General features: G+C 40.4%; 1 protein-coding gene across 4 annotated transcripts in view; it reads left to right on the top strand.

Annotated features, from left to right (window-relative positions):
- The window catches only part of anapc1 (anaphase promoting complex subunit 1), a 53763-nt gene extending 33645 nt beyond the window's left edge, over positions 1-20118 (top strand). For 2 of the 4 annotated variants that reach the window (XM_084561693.1, XM_084561691.1), the window contains 13 exons: positions 642-694; positions 828-975; positions 1109-1302; positions 3880-3966; positions 4224-4341; positions 7191-7268; positions 8044-8111; positions 8283-8421; positions 8954-9040; positions 12690-12785; positions 13376-13565; positions 18713-18844; positions 19401-20118. In XM_084561693.1, the coding sequence (XP_084417819.1) occupies positions 642-694; positions 828-975; positions 1109-1302; positions 3880-3966; positions 4224-4341; positions 7191-7268; positions 8044-8111; positions 8283-8421; positions 8954-9040; positions 12690-12785; positions 13376-13565; positions 18713-18844; positions 19401-19543 (1533 nt within the window). In that variant the 3' untranslated portion in view covers positions 19544-20118. Of the gene's footprint in view, positions 1-641; positions 695-827; positions 976-1105; positions 1303-3879; positions 3967-4223; positions 4342-7190; positions 7269-8043; positions 8112-8282; positions 8422-8953; positions 9041-12689; positions 12786-13375; positions 13566-18712; positions 18845-19400 lie in introns of all 4 variants that reach the window. The other 2 variants (XM_084561692.1, XM_084561690.1) reach the window with 1 other exon arrangement.
- The last annotated feature ends 2147 nt before the right edge of the window (positions 20119-22265 follow it).

The raw sequence follows: 22265 nt of genomic DNA, 5'->3' as shown, positions 1-22265 counted from the left end.
GCATTTTTTCCAGTCTCTTATGCAGTGGTCACCCTAGAGATAAAGAAGCACCAGGCTACAACTCCTTTTCAATGAAAGCCGGAAATATGAAGCGGCAAACTGATGCTTGACACTTAACAAGCATGACATGCTACACATCAGAGTTGAGCAACGCTCTAATTACATATAGACGTGTCAACCCGTCCTATATTTTAATTAGGACAACCATACCTAACACGCACACAGACAGCAATGTGTGCAACACTTGGTGACTCACTGACAATGTAGCTGGCCTTTTTTTTAACTTTTGTCATCTTTGGTGTGAACGACTTGATGTGAGTAATGTAATGGCCGTTGCATATGTGTTTCTTTTGCTTGTTAAACTTCTCTACAGACAATAAATTCTTGACCAAAAACTTACGCACGCTTAAAAGTCTTTGCAATTGCAATAACATTCAAATGCAAGTTCAAACACTACACAGTACAAATATACTCAAGAATTAATCCAAAACAGAATATACACCACTTCTTCTTTCACTTGAATTAAAAGATAATAGTTTCAATGTAACAGTTTATACATTTTCTGTATTAGGAGAATTTTATATTTGTTTAAATGTTCAGAATTCAATACAAAAACTACAGTTTTCTGCCTTTGTTTTCAGATCATGAGGGGGACATTTGACCCTTCAGAAGACATTAACATGGAGACAATGACGTAAGTATTTAACCCAAAAACATGCTTAAACATTTTAAGTTTCAGTGCTGTAATAAATGTAAAGTAACCAATGTTTTCTGTACATACTGGTGTTCTCCACCATGACTGATTATGTGGTGTTTATTTTCCTCAGCCAAGCCCAAGACTATATCACAGCTGGGGCTTGCATGGCACTGGGCTTACGATTCGCCGGCTCTGCCAACTCTGATGCCTTCGACTGCCTCTACAAGTTTGCGAGGACCTTCATGAAGATCATGTCGTTTGCTGGCACAGCTGGTGTGGTAAGTGTTTTTATCTTTAGTAAATCTAAAAAAAAAAAAAAAAAAAGGGCTTCCTCCACAACATTCTACCTTAAGTTGTTGATTTCTTATATTTGCTCTGTTTCTCTGTCTGTCTCACGTGTCCTTTCAGCAGACGGGCTATTACAACCTGCAGACGGGTCTGTCAATGATTCTCCTGGCTATGTCCATGGTGATGGCCGGCACCGGGAACCTGAAGGTGCTGCAGCTCTGCCGCTTTTTCCACAAGAGAACCGGCGGCGAGATGAACTACGGCTTCCACATGGCTCACCACATGGCTCTGGGTCTGCTGTTCCTGGGAGGGGGCAGGTGGGACACTAACATACTTATATAAACATACACACGGCATCCATTTAAACACGCTTTGGTCACTTAATCTTTGGTAAAAAAATAAATAAAAAAAAAACATAAAATAAATAAATATGAACAAATATAAGAAATAAAGAGACAGAAAGAAAATCATTAACGCATTGCGTTCATACCACCTAAGGGATGTGGACAAACTGCAGACACATACGACCCAGACCAGCTCCAAATGTGGTCAGAGATCGAATTATCAGGGTGAATTAAAAAGGCGATAGTTGTTAGATCCATGGAAGACCGAATGAACGAGACACTCTGTTGCAAAGCTCTGTGTTGCAAAAACGTCACTGGAATTAAATACAAAAAAGGAAGACAGACATATTGTGGATTTTGGCTCATGACTCTTAGATGAGGACGCTGGGGTTAATTATATTCCATGTGCAGTCTGTTAAATGACACCTGAGTTGCTGGATGCCAGCATTTGCACGCATACATACAAAAACACAGCCAGTAGATTTTGGACTGCTGTTTCTGGGAAGTACCAGGTACACCACATACACACGTACGACCCAAGTTAGCCACACATATACACACAAGTCTGCTTTGAATGTTGTGTTGTGCATAATGAATGACATTTAGACACACACACACGCAAACACACCCAAACCTGATTCCTCAAACCACTGACCTTGGCTTGTGTATTTTCAAGAGAAACAGTAGCTCCCACTCTCTCATTACATGTCGCAAATGTCTCTCCACCTAAGGCCACAATCAGATGAACCTTTTGAATTTATTCAGGTCACGTTTTATTTTAGAACTGCCAGCTGAAACCTCGAACAACTCCAGGAACTGCACATTTGAATGTCATGTACGTAAGTGTGTATTATTACCATGGGTCTGCAGAGGTTGTAGGTTATGCTAGAGAGCAGAGTCATTGTCGCATTTCCTACAGTCTCTCCTTTGGCTTGTCTGTCATCGGTCTCCCACCTGCGTGCATTGAACATTTCTATTCATATTTACATTCCTCACGTATTACAATTATCTCTAAATCTTAGTCATTCATTTTCTCATTCACTTTCTCGCCTCAGTTTTTAATTTTTACTTGGCCATTTTTTCTCCCTTTTCTCACTCCCTCCCTCTTTCTGTTACTTTCACTTCCCTTTTGTTATTTTTCGGGGGGAAACTGAAGGAAAGGTTATGTTTTTCCATCTAGAGTCACATGTGATGACCAGCAAGTGTGGGGTACCGGTTACAGTAGGTCTCTACCAACCTACACTAAAGCGTGACTCTGGCGTTTATTTAGAGAAAAGTTTTATCTTTGTTTGCATAGGTTTCTGTTTAACCACTCCGGTTTCCTCCCGCACCAAACACAAGCATGAAAAAGTATTATGAATATTCCTGCTGTTGCTCTCGACCAAAATGTCTGGCTCAGAACTGGACTCAGTCCTTGGATGTTTTTGGCTGCACTTAACTGGAGGTTCATATATTTTAGCAGAAGTTGAAAATTGTCGAGCCCAGCATTAAAGGAAAGTGAGTCAGAAGTCACTGTTACCCAGAAATCCTTCTTTTAAAGATTTCAGGAAGTTTTTGTGTTTGACCGTTGTGCAGTTGCAGATTAATCCTCCTTTGTTGGACCAATGTGTTTTAACAAAGCAGTACCACATATTTAACAGCATTTGGTGACTTTGAAGCTTTTTAAATTGAAATCACAATCACACAATTACAATCACAAATCTGTGTCTCCTTGTAATCATCTTGCCACATTTAATGGGCAAGTAACACTTCTTACAGAATTGTAAGAAAGGTTTATCGTAGTGTGACACTTTCTTTGAATTGAGAAGTTGGGAGTAGATAAAGTTTCACTTTTACAAAAAAAAAAAATGGGATTATTATTGTGATTTAATATCTTCTTCTTTGTCCAATTCCTTTATAACACCCTCTTGGGACCTAGAGAGTCCCAGACCCTTTGTTTTGAATGATGATCTGGACACACTGATGTTTCATCATTTTAGCTGAATTCGTTTTCTTCTGACCTGACGATACTTTCTCTTTTATTCATACATTTTGTCCGTATTTACAAAGATTATCCCTGCTTTTCGTCATTTACAAGCAGTGAGTCTCTACTTAAGGTCTTTTGGTTTGCAAACTTGAGGAAAAAAATTCTTAAACACGTCGAACATGACACAGCCAGCCATCACAATGAAGAGCAGGATCCTCTACCTCAGGTGACCGTTAAGTACTTCTAGAAGGCGCAAGCAGCCTGACCTAACATTATTATAATGACGCTATTAGTCAAAGTACACACTTAACGGCTAGCTATTATGTTTAAGAGGCTCTGTTGTAATGGCCTTAACAAGATTACGACATAGACCTGGTGTAACTCACAGAAAACCGATTTATTTGCTGTGCTTTGTGCTGTGTTCTATGAGAAAGGTAAGAAAGACGTCTGCAATAACGATTTATGATTCACTTTGTGTATGTAAGATTTTAATGTATACTTTATAGTGAAGTATTGATGAATGTGTATGCAATAGAGAGTGATGGGAATATATTTGTGCTATCTGTGATCGTGTCTAATACTAGGTACACCCTCAGCACCTCCAATTCAGCCATTGCTGCTCTGCTCTGTGCCCTGTACCCACACTTCCCTGCTCACAGCACTGACAATCGGTGAGTCTGATACATGAGGTTGTCCATTACATAATGTTAATGTGCAATTAACAAAAAATGGATTTTAAGTAAAGCTACTGAATAAAATAATACAAACAGAATGATATGTAAATTCTTAGCGTTATCCGTTACAAGCTTTTATCAACTCAATGTCTATCTTTATTTTGTTAACAGACAATAAACGTTTCTTTCATATTCTACTGTGGTTAAAAGATAAAAAAAAGAAAAAAAAAACCTGTCTGTTGTTGTTGCTGCAGATACCACCTGCAGGCCCTGCGGCACTTGGCTGTGTTGGCTGCAGAACCTCGCCTGCTGGTGCCTGTAGATGTGGACTCCCTGAAACCTTGCTACGCCCTGTTAGAGGTCACCTACAAGGTCAGTTCACATGACTCTCTTTCACTTTTATTGCATGGAAGCGCAGCTGATATTATTTGGCTTTTTTGACCAGATTTACACAACAAAACTGTTTATTGTGAAAGTGGAAACAGACTGCAAAGCATGATAGTGGCAGCATCATGCTGTGGGGATGCTTCAGCATGCACTCGTCAGCTAAAGGTAGAGGATAAAATGAATTCAGCAAAAACCTAGAGGATAGTGTGATTCAGTCTGCTACAATACTAGAACCTTATTTTTCCAGCAAGACAATGACCCAAAGCATACATCAAAAGCTACACAGACATGATTTAAAGAAACAAGATAAATGTTCCAGTCTGGTCGATTCAAAACCCAAAGCTCAGTCCAATAGAGAATTTGTGGCTGGACTTGGATAGAGACCAGAGATTCATTTACTCAATACTGATTTGAAGTGGGTGAATATTTATGTCTTCACTTGTTTTACATGATATATTTTTGATTAATTTATATCACTTTGTAGAAATTAGTTTTATTTTTGACTTTAAAAGCTTCCGTTTTTTTCCCCTCCAAATTCCTGTCAAAAAAGCCAAACTATATTCAACATCTATTTATAAAAGCAATAAAAGAACAAACATCCAAGTGGGTGAGTACTCTATGTGAGCACTGTAGCTGCCAACCTTAACCTTGTTCATTTTGTTGGAGCAAAGTGTAAAATGCTGTCCAACATGATAAGATGACACTTTTTACTTCAGCTCTACTGTATGTTCTCCTTTCACTGTTCAATGACAGAACAGTAAATGTTTCAAAACTTTACTGTCAGTCCCACCCCCACCTCTCACTCCCTGAACTTCTTGTAATATCGGCCATTTTTGCACTTCCTCATGTTGTTACTTGCATGCATTTGCACATGCTACCACGAACTGTGTTCTCAATTCTGTTTATTTTAGAGCTTAAAAAATTGTGCCTGCCCAGCAAACCACCACATTTGGCTTTCCGTCAGCATTACAGCTGCTGTTGGCAAAATCATTGGCGCCATCTCATTCATATTTATGCTTAAGTGTGTGGAACTACCTACTTCCTACTAAAACTTATAGAAATCTTATAGAAGAAAGCTAATTTACTGCACCTCAGTTTACAGGAAAGATGTTTAAGCCCACCAGTCAGTAATGGGCCAGTTACAGCTTTACAAATGAGGAACTGAAACTGGCGTCCCTATCCTCATAGAATTTTTTTTTTTACAAACTTCCAATAAGTTTGTTTAAAAGATTTTAAATAATTAAGGGTAACACACAAAACCAAACTGTCTAAACACAGCACCAATTGTGGTCTGTTGGCCACATCACTGTCAACATCTTTATGTGCGTGACTGCAGCGTGGGGTGGGGTGCGTCATCTAGTCAGAATACCTTGCTGTTCTGTTTCCAAGTTTTAATGCATGTCAGCTCTGCAGAGAAGCAACAATTTTATCGTAGTTGCTCTACATTTGTCACATTAAGGCTGCTTAAGTTTCAGCCTCCAAAAAACAAAGCTGAAAAAAGGACAACTGGGCTCACTGGGCTGGACTACAGTCTGTCAGACCTTAGTCATGTGAGTTTCATGTGGGCACCACCCAGAGATGTTGCTAATATAGCCCCAATTCGCCACCATTCATTTAGAAGTGAAGGAGTGACGTGAGTGAGTTGAGAAACGTCTTCAAGAAACACATCGAGTCCACTTGACTTTGTTTCAGGTTTGTTCTGTGATACACCATCAGTTGGATAACTGAGAACCTTCGTAGACGAAAGTGCTCAAATTGTTCTGCATTTTACTGAAAGTACTTGTTCGTTTTTGAGCCTGACATACCAGCAAGGAAATGCAAGGAAGATCCCTGGTTGGAATTGAACTGGTAGTGGTTCATTGTTCGCATCTTAAAACAAAAATCATGGGTCGCATCCACCACAGAAACTTGCAAAGAGTACACCTCTGCTGAAAACTAAACTGTTTTTTCACTTGGTCTTAATTATTTTAATCGGTCTTTTACTGAGAGTCTCTTACCATCTTATCTTTAGGATATCAGCACGAATATTGAACCTCCCTGAGCACATTCTAGCTGATAGCTTCTCACAGCTGTCTTCAGGACATCATTATCTCTGTAAAACTGAGCTCTTTTATTCTAGTATAGCCTCACATTACTTTGTATATTTTCAATTGTATTCTTTTAGATGTTTTTTTTAGTTGCTTCAATTTACTTCTGAAAGTAATATATCCACAAGCAAGTAAGTTTGTATTTATTTAGAGAGCCCCCTTTGTTTATTTTCGAATACATAACCTTTCAGTGTGTAGCTATCAGTGGTATATGCACGGTACATGCACAGCATCTGTTTGTCTGGCTGGCGACCTGCTGCATGCACTTGCCCCTACATGGATGAGCAACATTGTTTTGAATTAAATTAAGCTCTTGTTATTTTGGTATTTCTGCTAATGGAGGATGGTGGTAGGTCAGAAACAGGGTTTTCTGTCTGTGCTTTGTTTCATTTTAAATTCATCAGTCATTGCGTTACTACTGCTGTGACAAAAATGCAAATAAATATGCATTTATATCTTTATATTCTGAACGGCAGCCGATGCAATTTATATTTTTTGATATTTACATATTTGAATAAACCTACAAAAGACTTGGATAAATTTACTAGGAAGGTTCTGTCCGTCAGGAATCTGTTGCTATTCTGTTCTTTCTTACAACATTATGTGTAAGTACATTTGATTTTGTGTCATTTCAAATTCAATTCAGTTTACTGCTTGTTATACAACAAACGACTGATCAGTTCATTTTGCAGCTCCAAAAATTCCACTTTAAGAAGATGAATGTGACACCAGTTCTTCTTATTTCAGGAGACCAAGTGGTACGACGAGACAACAGTTGAACTGATGGCTCCCACCATGCTTCCTGAGCTGCACCTTCTCGAACGGGTAAAATCTGAGATTAATACTTCACTGCCTCTGTACTAGCAGTATCAATTTCATTATCACACTTCGACCTCCTACTCCTTTTTGATATATTTTAATTGCATAGGGGCGGCTGTGGCTCAGTAGGTAGAGCGGGTTGTCCACGAACCAGATGGTTAGCGGTTCAATCCCCGCACTTCGGCAATGTGCCAAGAGACTGAGCAAGAGCAAGAGACTGAACCCCCAGTTGCTCCCAGTGCGTGGCACTGGTGTGTGAATGTGTGAGCGAATGGGTAGATGTGTCTGTGACTGTAAAGCGCTTTGAGTACCAATAGGTAGAAAAGCGCTATATAAAAGCAAGGCCACTTACCATTTACCATTTACCATAGATAAATATGTTGGGTGGAACAGTGGTGTGGTGGTTAGCACTGATGCCTCACACCAAGAAGGTTCCTGGTTCGAATCCGGGCCAACTGGGATAATATATAATCCGGGCCGACTGGGACCTTCCTCTGTGGAGTTTGCATGTTCCCCCTGTGTCTGTGTGGGTTCTTTCCAGGTACTCTGGCTTCCTCCCACCGTCCAAAGACATGCTTGTTAGGTTAACTGGTGATTCTAAATTGACCGTAGGTGTGCATGTGAGTGTGAATGGTTGTCTGTCTCTCTGTGTTAGCCCTGCGATAGACTGGAGACATGTCTAGGGTGTACCCTGCCTCTCGCCCAATGACAGCCCCCCCGCGACCCTTCACTGAACAAGCAGAAAATGAATGAATGAATGAAATTAATATATTTATTGCAGGTGAAGGTAAAGGGGCCTCGTTACTGGGAGCTGACAGTGGACCTCAGCAAAGAAACTCACCATCTGGAGTGAGTATAGAGGATTGAAACCACTCAATTTGTCAGTTTGTGATGATGTTTAAGAACCACCTTTGTTTCTCAGGATTAGTTGATACCAGACAGAAACTCTGATCTAATGTATTGATTCACTTGATCGATTTAAATCTCAATCTATCTACAATACATCTACATCTCCCTCAGGTCCATCTTATCCAGAGATGGAGTGTTGTATGTAAAACTACGGGCCGGCCAGCTGCCCTACAAAGACGACCCCCAAGGTTGGAAGAGCCTCCTGGCCACCACTGTCAACCACCACAACTCTGGAGTCAGAGCATTTAAGGTAAAAATGTGAAGATCTCTTAGTGGGGAGCTGGGGGATGTGGGAAACTAGGCCATCTGTGAGAATACGTACAGACTGAAGGCACTGGATTTGAAAACAGGCCAAGACTAAAATGAATGGAAGTGAGTTGCATTGAATTGGCCTCCTCCCCAGTGAATGGTTGTGTCCAGTCTTGACAGGTTGTCACTACAGGTTTAGCAGGCAGCAGTGCGGCTGACAGACTATTACTGGTTTCCTGGTGGCCTCAGTGTAATCTGTCAATATATCTGCTGATCCAGAGGGGGAATAATACATGTTATTTATTCCACTTGTCCTCAATGTCCCTCCTTCTCCTTTTGTTTTCTTTCTGTGCATTCCTGTTTTCTTTCTTGCATTGTTCTTGATCACATCTCCTTTACCCCAATTTCCTCCATTCATCCAAAAATCTTTCGATCTTACGCTTCCTTGAGTGTCCTTTGTGTCTGACCCCTTGTCGCCATACCTCCTCTATGTGTAATTTCCTCTGAATATATTTTTTCACGTTTTTCTACAGCCTGAGGCCATCTCTACGTTCACCTCTGAGCCTGCTCTCATCTCCTTCGCCGAGTTCTTCTGTAAGACATCTGAGGGAATGAAACACGTGAGTTTTACTCCCAGAAATAGATGTGGGTGCATTCTTAGTCCAGGTTTACTTCATAATTGCACCTTTCTGCCATGTTTCTGTCGTTGGTGGGCATGAAAGACAATGTATTATATTGTGTAATTCTCATAATACCATTTTAAAAAAATCCCAGCTCAGTAGGGAATTATGGGTTCTGAACCACAATTTGAGTATACACATAAACAACAGGTAACAGTAAACCTGTGGATGTGATTCGAGCAGGTTTAATCAACTGTGCTTTGCTCAACTAGTAAACAAAGGAGGCAGTCCAGTTCCAGGAGGCGCTATGACTTAAATAAAGAAAAAGTCACAAAAAGATAATTAAATGTGTTGGAAACTGAGCACTGTTTCACACATTGAAACACATTACTGCAGGCGCTAACTGCTTGGCTGAAGCTTGGCTCCAAACGTTTTCCTTCCAGACAGCAGGGAAAACACCCAGACATTTCTTCCACAAAACCCAAATAAACATATTTAGATGTATTTGCTTTCCTTTTTGTATTGTGTGTCCTGATTGAGTGATAGAGTGGTACTTAGTATTCTTATTTTTGCTCACAACCTTGTGATGAAAGGACAGTTTTAAACATTAAAAGTAAGTGAAATTTTGGAAACTCCCAGAGCAAGAAATAAACACAAAGATTAATTTAAATGCATAATATGTCCTGGCTGAAATCCCCGTATACCACACGTTTCCATTTTTGGCAGATGTTTATGCTTTGCTAAATGTGTGTGATGTGCGATCTTGCTCTATGAAGTGAAACTAATTCTACAATGTCAGCGTTCAGTAGCGTAAAAACACCAGACTCTCTGTCTCAGTTTTTTATGTTTGCTACATTTGATAAACGAACCAATAACTTGAAACGAGTGTCCTTGCATGACACTCAAATCAGTTTTCAAGGATGACTAGGTAGGGATAGGAGAGGACAAGCAGAGTAAATCAATTCCGACATCTTCTCTATTGTTCAACATTTATTAACTCCGGCTCCAACATGAGCTGCTCAGTTTCATTCGCCATTGTTTGAAGTACACCAAGAAACTCAACACAGCTGGCTAGACGTCGGCTAGTGCTTTAGTGCCGTAATTACAGATCGATTTCCAGACACACCAGCGCACAAGTTTAAATGCCTACACTGACGTAGGTTTTGTAGATCCCTTGCCGTAGTATATTCCAAGCTTAAGTTTCAAGGAGAATAGTTATTCATGCGGCTTTGTGAGGCTTTACTGTGACTTACTAATGTCACGATGCTAACTTACTGAGTTTGTAATCATAATATTTACCAGGCCCATCACCTTAGATTAACATATTAGAATGCTAACGTTTGTTGATTCGGATTAAAGACAAATTACAAGTCAAGTTGATAAAAGTCAGTAGTTTTGCAAATATATTAATACCAGTTATTACCAATTGTATTGTAATAACCAAAGCAGTGGGCATTCACTGTGTCAGTTCTTTTGAATTGTTGTTGAAGCCTTTCACATAAAACCACAAATGGTAGTGTTTTAGTGACAGGAAATTAAAAAAAAAAAAAAATGCAAGACTCATTGGAAAAAGACTGTAAATACAGCACGTCAAGAGGTGTAATGGAACATTTTAACATAATAGTTCTTCAATCATGCTCGTCACGTTCATATATGGTTTTTATGAAGCTGTGTGTTCTGTAACCTGCTTTCCACTGTTGTTCAAGGCCAAGCAGATGACTAGAATAACAGCTCTCCCCTACGCTGTCTGACCTTCATTGATAAGTCTGAATAGGCAGCCGTGGCCTACTGGTTAGCGCTTTGGGCTCGTGACCGGAGGGTTGCCGGTTCGAACCCCCGACCGGTAGAAAGCGGCTGAAGTGCCCTTGAGCAAGGCACCTAACCCCTCACTGCTCCCCGAGCGCCGCTGTAGCATGGCAGCTCACTGCTCCGGGTTAGTGTGTGCTTCACCTCACTGTGTGCTTTGTGTTCACTAATTCACGGATGGGATAAATGCAGAGACCAAATTCCTTGTATACACAAGTATACTTGGCCGATAGACACTTAATCTTAATCTTAATATAAAACAAAGCAAACATTGTGTATACTTTGCTTATTTGCCACCTCAAAAGGACCAGAGTGTTCTGACTATGTTTAATTTCATCAGAAACACTACAGTCTTTGTGTTGTCAGTGAACTCACTCCTGTGACGGACTTCTGCGATTCACTTCAGGCAACTGTGGTTGCAGAGTTTCCGACTCCATAGTCACAGCCTCACCCCAACCCCTCTGTGGAAGTGCCACTTCCACAGAGGGCTTGGTTTTAACACAAAGCAACCTGATATGAATAGCACGTGTCGTACACAGGGTCATTTCAAGAATTAAAATAGATTGTTTAGATTACCTTGACCGGAGCTCAGTCTGCTTATTAATTACTTGACTCCAATTTTCTGAGAAAAGAGGCTGCTTCATCACATCGCATCAGGTTAATTGGTTAGATTGCGCGGACGCCACTGGTTTCAGCATGCACAGCGAAATGGAGGAAAATTAATCATTTTGTAGCGTATCGTTCTGTAATTACATTTAACAACCAGAGTACTTCTCTTAGCCGTTCATCTGTTTTTATCAGTTCAATCGCAACAGCTCTGCTTCTACTTCTTCCTCCCCCTGTCTGTGTTTATTAAATGTTAACACAGTCTTTGCATTTAAATTGAGGATGTTGTGTTTTCCGCCAAGTAATCGGAAGATTTCCTGCTGTCTGGTTGTTTTAACATAGCGTGAAATAGCTCCATGTCTAGGGGTTAAGGTTAGAGATCTTGTCTAGCTCCATATTTCTTCCGAGCAGAAAGGTCTGTGAAACACGTGACCTATTGAAATAAGTTTTTAATTGGTGTTCAACCTCTAAGTAAAGAAACACACCTGACCAGATTAGGACTTTCAGGGAAAATTCTAGGATTCTTCTTTGCAGTTTTAAAATAAACCACTTACAGGCTTTTGTGACTTTTTAAGATATGTAATGATCATGAACATGTTTGTCTATTTTTTGTTTTACCCCTGTGCATGGGCTTTTTAAATTTTGTTATCAGGATCTTCCAAATCATTTGCAACTGACTGTCTTTGTTTCTAAGAACCCTGTTAACCCAAAAAGGGATCTCCTGCATCCCTATTCTTCTTAGTTCCCCAGGCAGAACAGATACTCTTTTCCATGAGGTTAATTTGGACCAAAGGCAGCTTCTACTTGAATCATTCATTGTGACACTGGCATGTATTAAGAGCATTTTTTGGCACTGCTTGGCAACAGTGTTGCTGGGGTTTTGGAGTATGAGCGCAGGTACTAAACTTGGGATCTGGACATACTTAAAAAAGAACAAACCTACTCACTATTTGTGCACAAACAAGGTTTTGTTACATGCAGTAAATGCCAAAAAGACTACATGAATTAGGAACTTAAATTGTAATGATTGAATGCAAATTCATCATAAGGTCTCTGCTTCGTAGACACAATGAATCAAATGGAGAAGTGCAAAAGGTTTCTCAGTTGCTTTATCCTCAATGCAAAATGTAAACAGGCATGGATATGGAAAAAAATAACTGATCATATTCAAGAACCCAGAAAGGTCACTGTTGGGTAAAATACAGAAATGACTAAGCACTATGTTGTGTTTGTGCAGAGAGAGGATACTCTGGTGTTGTTCTCGGCAATGCTGTATGAATGTGTGACGCAGGAGTGTCCAGAGATGCTGCCCACGTATATTGCTATCGAGCAGGTAACAGACACGCACACACATTTGTATGGCTATCTTTGTGAGAACAGTCACTGACATGATGTATTCCCTAGTCTTAACCCTCAAACAACCTTGTTAAATAAGTGAGGACCGGCCAAGATGTCATCACTTTGCAGAAATGTCCTCAATCCCTTGGTGTAAAAGATTTTTAGCCTTTTTAGATCAATATATTGACCAGTGATCAGTATTGTTCGTGTTCCATTAAACAAGTGCAGTGAATGGAATTGGCTATTATTCAGTCTATTCAAATGACTTCAAGTTGATCTTTATTAAGTGAAATGAAACCAACAGATAAAAAGATATTTGGAAATGAATTTACAATTTGCTACTAAAATGGATGGTGTATTTTTTATTTCGAGCAATAAATTCTTGATAAATTAAATGCGGATGTGTGTAATGTATATATGTAAAGCAGTGGAGTCTAGAGTAGTAATCACAATTATAAGGGTTCTCTGCCTTGCAGCATTCTGCTTTGCAGATATTTCATGTCTAAGATATTAAACATAACATACACAAACCACAAAAAAAATGAAGTTTATCGGACAATTCCTCTCTGTAACTTTGTCTCTCAGGCAGTAGGAGCTTTGCGTCGAGGTGACCTGCTGCAGACCTTCCCTCTGTGGCAGTTACGTCTGGTGGTGGAGTTGTGGGACAGCAGGATGCAGCGAGGTCCCGCCAACCACCATGACACCCTGCTCACCTCTGAGTTTCTGCCCGTCATGAAGAACGCGGTGGATGTAGCCCTGGACAGCTGGCTCAAAGGTGAGGCAAGATGATGGATAGATGAGTATATGAGTGAAGAAGGATGCAGATCAGCTGCAGATTAGCTGTTGATATACAGTGGGTACAGACAGTATTCAGACCCCTTCAATTTTTCCTCATCAGTGTACACACAGCGCCCCATATTGACAGAAAAACACAGAATTGTAGAAAAACTGAAATATCACATGGTCACAAGTTTTCAGACCCTCTGCTCATTACTGTGTAGAAGCACCTTTTTGAGCTAATGCAGCCATGAGTCTTCTTGGGAATGATGCAACAAGTTATTCACACCTGAATTCGGGGATCCTCTGACATTCCTCCTTGCAGATCCTCTCCAGGCCTGTCAGGTTTTCTGGTGAACGTAGGTGTTAAAAGCCTCACTTTTAACAAGATGTAGCACAAAAGCAAATAAATGATTAGGAAATGTTCCTAAGGCATTTGTTTTGGCTAGAAATGTCCAAGAATTTTAAGGTGAGGAACATGTTTATAGCTACAATGTTCTCCTTAAACAGTTGAATGGACATTGGTCTTCTGAGGGTGTCCTGTGGTGTCTGGCAACATAATGTTGTAAGTCGGGGCCTTTGGGTCTTATGGGTTGAGGGGAGGGGCCTCTGTGGATCATCCCACAGATACTTGATCAGTTTGGGATCTAGAGAATTTGGAGGCCAGGTCAACACCTTGTAGCGTTCTTCATGTTTTTTGAGTTGTTCCTAAAGCGTTTTTGTGTGTGTGCCTGTGTCAGGCTGCATCCTACTGGGGATGGCTGCTGCCATCAAGGAGTGTCATTGCTATGGGGTAGGGGTGCCTGGTCTGGTCTAGGTGGGTGCTACATGTCTAAGTAACATCATGAGTGAAGAAGGATGCAGATCAGCTGCATGAATGCCAGGTCAAAAAGTTTCCCAGTAAAACACTGAATTGTCACAAGATGGTCAATGTTATTCACTTCTCGGGTCATAATGTCGTGCCTGATCGGTGTATGCGTAGTGCTTAAATAACTTAAATAAAAAGTATGATTTTGTGCAGCCCCCGGCCGAGTGCTAGGTTATCAGTTAATAGTGCATAGGTACAAATAAAAGGGATGATTCAAGTTAAGGAAGCAAATACTAACAAACCTTCAACGTAGAGAAATTGTGCTTGTTCTGAAACTACACGTCACTTCAGAGAAACATAATAGAATATACATAAGTATTTGATAAGCAGTTGAATAATGGCAAAAAAATAAAAAATACTCTTATGCATTTTGTCAACCAAATGATGGAGATAATCATTGTATTCAGTCTTGTATTTACCAGAACAGCACTCAGCCAACTTGTATACAATGTGATGTGCTGGTTTACTGTGTTTACCGATGCTTTGATCTGAGTCTCAGTGAACAATCATCTGAAAAAAACAAACATCTGTCTCATGAGTCCATATGAGTCCACATCTGTAACTTTACAGATGTGGACTCCCAAGGGGCTGTCATAAATATGTTACTCTATAAAGGCAGATTTATACTTTTGCATTACATTTTCCATCACTTTTACATTGTCTGTAAACAGATGTGAGAAAATACATGAAGTGTCAGCTGCTTGTGTTTCCTTCTGCACGTTTCTGATGTGGGTAGCTATTGATCAAAGTGAAGACAACATGCTGCAAGCTCAACAAAGCATCGCATATCTTCCTCTCCTCTGTAACACACATTTACCAAAACCATTTCCACTTCCAGTCTCATGCTCTCTGTGACCCCTGCCCTCCCTCTCAGTGAATGACAGTGTCAGTGTCTCAGCTTTAGAATCAGATATTGTGAGAATCAAATACTTGCAGACTCACATTTGTATCATGATACTCCAGTTTACTGCTGCAGTGGTTGTCAACAGGGTTTAGATCTGTGATACACCAAGCCATTGGTTGGTCGTTTTCTTGCATCGGGCCATGGTGACTGTATGTGGCCATAGTTTTCTGGTGTGTCCCGCACTGTTACCACTGGTCGGACCCCGTCAGCAGTTTTATATAAGCACAAATACACTGCCTGGCCAAAAAAAATAAAACGTCGCCACCTGGATTTATCTAAGCAAACAGGTATGAGCCTCTTAGTGAATAATTACTGCATAGGCGATTATCTTTCACCTGGCAACAAGTTATTTAACCCCAACTGATGCAATGACTAGCTTCTCATCTCACAACCATGTTGAAAGACACATCCCATGGTTGTGGCAAAGATGTTAGTCTGTTGGAGAAGGGTCAAATCATTGGGATGCATCAAGCAGAGAAAACATCTAAGGAGATTGTAGAAACTACTAAAATTGGGTTAAGAACTGTCCAAGGCATTATTAAAAACTGGAAGGATAGTGGGGAACCAGCGCATCAGGGTAAGAAGAGAGGCAGATGAAGTGATGCACCCATCATGCCTAGTGCCTACTGTACAAGCCTGTGGGGGCAGTGCTATGATCTGGGGTTGCTGCAGTTGCTCAGGTCTAGGTTCAGCAACATTATGTGTCCAAAGAATGAGGTCAGCTGACTACCTGAATATACTGAATGACCAGGTTATTCCATCAATGGATTTTTTCTTCCCTGATGGCACGGGCATATTCCAAGATGACAATACCAGGATTGATGGGGCTAAAATTGTGAAAGAGTGGTTCAGGGAGCATGAGACATCATTTTCACACATGGATTGGCCACCACAGAGTCCAGACCTTAACCCCATTGAGAATCTTTGGGATGTGCTGGAGAAGGCTTTGTGCAGTGGTCAGACTCTCCCATCATCAATACAAGATCTTGGTGGAAAATGAATGCAACACTGGATGGAAATAAATCTTGTGACAATGCAGAAGCTTATTGAAATCAAAGCTAAAGGTGGTCCAACAAAATATTAGAGTTTGTGACCTTTTTTCTTTTTAGGCCAGGCAGTTTATATTCACGACATCATCATCTAGAGAATGTATAAACTGTAGACCAACTTCTCAGCATTATTCAGGAGGTTTGTAGCTCTTCCTAGGTTTCAAGCCTCCCAACTCATATAGCTTTTCCTGTTTCTTCCTTTCACGCAGCCACAGAACATATGTACCAGCTGGCCATTGGTTGTAGTCTTTGCGGTGTGTTCAAGTGCATCCTGTTGACCTAGACTCAACTTCTTGTCAGCGGCTGTAGCTAAGTAGGTAGAGCGGGTTGTCCACAAACCAGAGGGTTCGATCCCTGGTACATGGACAACATGCTGCAAGACACACATTGTGACTGTAAAGCACTTTACACACCTAGATAAATACAAGACCATTTAAGTAAGGTAATGCCACAGTCAGTCTTTGTTGCAGGTAGTTGTTTCATGTCAGTGTGTCTCTACCTTTTAACTAGTTCTGTTTTTAAAAAAGTTGTTGACCTCATATGCAATTCCAGCTGAAAAACAGTGTGGTGAGTTGTATGGGAGACTCCCACCAAGTAAACACACCAAATAACAGCTGTCAGCTGATTAAAGTCAGCTGCTCGCCATGCTGTGTGCAGAGCAGATAAACATGCCTGACATTAGCTGTTACTTTAAAATTCTACCTTGACTGCATGTGACAAAGTTTGGGCTGTTTTTAACAGCAGAGTCACAGGATGGGTATTTCAAAGGCTGGATGTGTTTCAGCTTGCCTCTCTGAACAGGGTGTAGCACATTAATGTCATAGTTTAAAAGTTAAACAGACTGTGTATACACTCAAACAAACACACATTCCATCGGTGAACATGCGCACACACTTACAGTAATAAACACACACTGAGAGGCGTGGGAAACAGGTGAAGCAGTCAGACGAGACTGTGATCATCGACTGTAATCAATTCAAACTTGCCTTCACTTTTATGTTTCATGAAGCCTCTTGGTTGTGGCAGGCAGTTAAATGAAACCTGAACTCAACTGACCTCAAACATCAGGAATGTTACTGTTCTCTGGAATTCACCCATGAATGAAATATGTGTCTAGATCTTCCTGGTATTTATTTATTTTTTTCATCATTCTTATTTGTATCCTTTTTCTTAGTGTCATTTATTTTTCTCAGACGTCAGTGCTGCAGTGAAGTTGGATTCAGAGAAACTAAAATATACTTGAGGTCACACAGATTTCCCTGCAATGATGGAATTTGTGGTATTTTGTAAAATACTGGAAGTGATTATCGTCAGAAAGAGGTTTGACTGTTTCTTGAATTATAGAAATTAAACAGTCTATAAAACCTTTTTGTTGGTTCACTCACACAGTTCAGAGATTGAACAGTCATTTCTTAGCATCTGTAGAGTAACCATATAAAGGAGTTTCCTTTTGGCAAACAATTCAAGATGCGTGGGCAGTCTGAGAGTAGGAAACCAGTTTCCACAATCAGTCTCATAATAGCTAATCTAAGGTTACGTTCACGGTTTAGAAGCATTTTAAAGTATCTTTCTACATCCCTGTGCTGCTTTTTGATAGACAGGCTCTGGCTAGCTAACATGGCACACATTCTAGTGGAAAATAGCAGCTGTGAACAGGAAGAGCTTTGTCCAGTCTAGTGCAAATTTGAATCCTGTAATTTTGTTGCACCACACGGTATTATTAAAAGAGGCTTCATGCCAGTTTATTGTTTTTCTCTGGAAAAATGTGATTATTTGTATTTATCAGTTTGAAGCCATCAATTCTCTGTCTGCTGTTACAGATTCTTAGGGTTCGTGGTAGACCATTTGCTGGCGCCAGGCCGTCAGTGAGTCTCAGTGGCCCAAATTTTTGCATCGTGTCCCGCTTTGTTGCCACTTGTCAAACCCCTGTTAGACACACAGTCTAGAAAATCACTGATTGGCTGTTCAGCTTAGTGAACTAGTGCACTAGACGAGGAACGGTAGTGATGAATAATGAATGAATAAACTGTAGATCAGCTGATCAGCAAGGTTCAGTATGTGTGAACATACGTGACAATAAAGATGATTCTGAGTCTGATTCTTCTGATGGTTTGTGGCGCTTCCTAGCCTCCCAGCTAATAGTAGCTCTTCTGGTTTCCATTTTGAATAACAAATACAGACTAATACAAAGAGTTATTTACTTTCGCGCACCCACGGAACATTTGTGTCAAAGGGCCGCTGGCTATAGTCTTTTAAAGCGTTACACTTATCAGCTCACTGTATATAAAAACACATTTATGCTTTGCATGTATTTTATTTTCTAGAGAACAGCTCAGTGTTGAGGTCCTACATGAGGGGCGAGGGCCTTTCAAGGGTCATCCAGTCTGTCATGTTGGCCTGCTTCCTGACGTACCGCTCCATCCCCTGCCTCAGGAACACACACGCACAGCTGGAGGGTAAGACAAACAAATGGGTTTGGACAGATTTGCCTGTGCACACTTACATTTGAATGTAAACACTGTTCACAGCAGCAGAAAAAATGAACCTCAAGGTGTAGTTTTACATCTCACAAGGTGTAGTTTTACATCTCAGAGCTCCTCTCTCAGAGCTGCAAAGCATTCAGTGGTGAAGGTGACATTTACTGTTCTTAAGTATAGTTCTGAAAACCTTTAAATGGTCTTACTGCAACAACTCGTGATGTGATAATGTCAAAGTAGTTGTTCCCAACTGTTTCTGTCTTGTGAGTGTCAGATGTCTGACGTGATGCAATTGGAACCAAGACACACATGATCTGTAAACATTAAGGATGTTAAAGGACATTTACTTTAGTTTGTTTCTATTTGATGCTCTCCTAATTTTACTTTACTATTAAGTAAAGTAGTCCAGTTTTCCACCCCTGGACCTCACGCACACTGTCACATCTGGGCGTCCTGATCATACGGAGTAACTGCAGAACATGACACGGGACAGTGATGTTAAACTCCTCTGAGCGTCTGTTCTCTGTCCCTGCAGGCTGCAGTTCACTTGGTGATTTGTTGTCACGTAGTAGCCGGCTGGGTATCCCTCTGAGAGACCTGCTGAGGCTGGCCCCTGCCCTGCTGAATTCTGCATCTGGATCACAGACACTGCTCGGCTTCCCCCTGCAAGCGTTTTGATCCTGGAGCTCAGAACTAACCTGCGGGCTGATAACTTCTCAGAGATGCCAGTCAAAGCCTTACACTGCTACTACAGGTGGGATTTTAGCTTGTAATGGCTGCGTCCATGTGCAACAAGAGGGACAACATGTGACCCTAAGACACCTAGAGTCTTTCTGCATCACTGCAGCATGGCCACTCTTGTTTCTGAGAGGACACGTTTGGAAAATACAGACTTTATTTCCCTCTCAGCCTCTAGAAAATAGAATAACTAATATTAGAGCTATGTAATATAATATTTGTATTCAGGCTTTTTTTTATATATAACAGAAAGAAAGTTAAGGCTGCATTAATTCTGCAGTACACGTGCCAATATTATGCTGCAACCAATCCAGAATGAGGACTTTTTGGATGGGTTGCTCTGAAGTCAAGCAGCAACTGAACAAACAAGAACAGAAAAGACTGGGCATTTGAAAATAAATTGACTGTAGCTGTACCAGTGTCCATTCTGCCTGTTGAGTTCAGGCCACTGTGTTGAGAGGACAGGCAGAACCAAGGCAAGGCAAGACAATAAAATATCAAAGTATCTGCACAAACCATGAATACTGTGGTTTATTTTATCTTAATATTTACCAGTGCCGCTCAGTCAGCCAGTTCTCAAATATAATCAGGACATCAACTGCTTTGTTGTCTTTACGCTTCATGTGTTCACCACTTTAAAGAACATGTTTTTGAAAACACATTTCCTGTGTGTTATTTTACGTTTCTTACAAAGACCAGTTGAGGTCTTGCTGCTCATTAAAACCTAAGAGAAGCGCACTCAGCCCTTTGCTATGCCGTTGTCAGGTTTTCCGTCACGTCTTGTTCATTTAGTGTGGATCTCATTCTTGTGGTGCCAGTGTTGCATCCATGTGGTCAAGATAAAAGACCTTTGAAGTGAGTCGAGGATCAAAATGGGCATTGTCGGGTTGTTTCAGGTGGTTCCCCACATGAAACAAGTCCTCTAATCCTCCAGTGGTAGTTTTGTAGCAAAGCAATGTCCTTCTTAGATGAGACTGAATTTAATCAGTATTTGCCTTTACTGTGGGAAAATGTTAGCTTTCACCTCATGTGTTTTTGACTTTTACAATTAAATAAAAACTATTGATGCCTATCAGTACTTTTATGAATCTTTGCCTCAGTTTTATTGAATGTCTACAGATTAGTTTCATGTAATACAGAAAAGGTACATTTATTTTGGCTAAGAACCACTCAATAGAGGACCCCTAAGTCTATGAAAGTCGACATATGCACAGCTAGTTACACAGGTTGCTGTGTCAGGTTTTTTTTTTTTGTTGTTTTTTTTTTAAACACATTTGCGCTTTCAGGCTTTCTCACGGTCGCTCATGAATCTCATGTTTATCCAACAACTTTCAAACCCAGCAACTGTGGGAATTTCCTACCATTGCATGAACGCAGCACAAATGCCCCGAACTATTTGTTGGAAATCCCAGCTACTTAAGTCTAATCGAGTGTTTCTTGAGCGGATGTCTATCTGTCCGAAAGAGTTAAAATAACTTTGGTTTGTATTCATTGTGGGAGCAGTCACAGTCTGTTCCTAGAGAAATAAAAGAAAGAAAAAAAACATACTAATTAGATAACAGAAAGGCTACTGCCTCCATAAAAAACAATGATTATGTAATCCAATCAGAAAGAAAGACTGACTAGTGGACAAGAAAATAACGGATTAAAGAAGTGAAACAAAGTCTTCAAAACACAGATTATATTTACCGATTATATGAACAGATATTCTGAGACTAGCTGTTACTGTTGTTTTGCATCCATTCTCTTTTCTTTTAGCTGTCCATCAAAACACATTCAAGTTAGATGTCCCACATCTGTCTGTGAAACAGCTTTTGAGTAAACTGTCCAGCCGAGCATAGACGACTGTGTTTAAATATAGCTGCACCCTTCTTCCAGTTTGGATGTGAATATCCTCAAGTTAAAATCCATGTTCTTTAAGTGAAATGAATGTTTTGATGGACAGCTAAAAGAACAAAAATGTGCCCGTGTCCAAACATAAATGGGCCTAACTGGTCGCACTTTGTCTGGATATCCCTTAATCCATTGCAATAAAAGACACTCCGAATTCATTTGTTCTTTTTATATTTAATTTCTTTTAATCCTTTTTTTTTTTTTTATCTAGATTTCAATAACGTTGCCTTCACTTTTTATTGTAGACAGTCAGGGTGCTTTGGGAATCTTTTAACTTTTGGAGCCCCACCTTCCATCTAACCACACTCCTGTACTGAATTCATCTTGGTCTCACCAATGGGACCAGTGTAATAATAAAGGCTTTTACGGCCGCGCCTCAAAACTCATACGCCTTTTCCTCTGGTTTTCTCTGGAGACACTTTATAATTACAGAACTTGCCTGATGGATTTTAATTTCTCTTCAGTATCAAAGGAGTGTCAAAAGGAATTCCTAATGTCTGCTTTAGAATAATTTCAATGGAGCCAGTCTGTCAAAACGTGAACAATAAAAAGTAGATCCTACAGCCAGCTCACAGATTCCAAACATTATACTTCCTGTTTCAGTGCCTCAAAGAATTATGGGAACTGTAGTTGTAAAACTTGCAGTGCTGTGGCAGCCTCAATAAATCCGTTCTGATGTTGTTTTAGTACTTTTTTTAAACATCGCAGAGGCACAGACTGTTCAACTAAAAACTATTGCCCCACTGAAAAGTCTTGGATTTTGCTCCTC

The sequence above is a fragment of the Chelon labrosus genome (genome assembly GCF_963514085.1).
Source record: "Chelon labrosus genome assembly, chromosome: 15".
NCBI lineage: Eukaryota > Metazoa > Chordata > Actinopteri > Mugiliformes > Mugilidae > Chelon > Chelon labrosus.
The sequence above is the reverse complement of the archived record's forward strand: the minus strand, read 5'-3'. Positions and strand labels throughout refer to the sequence as shown.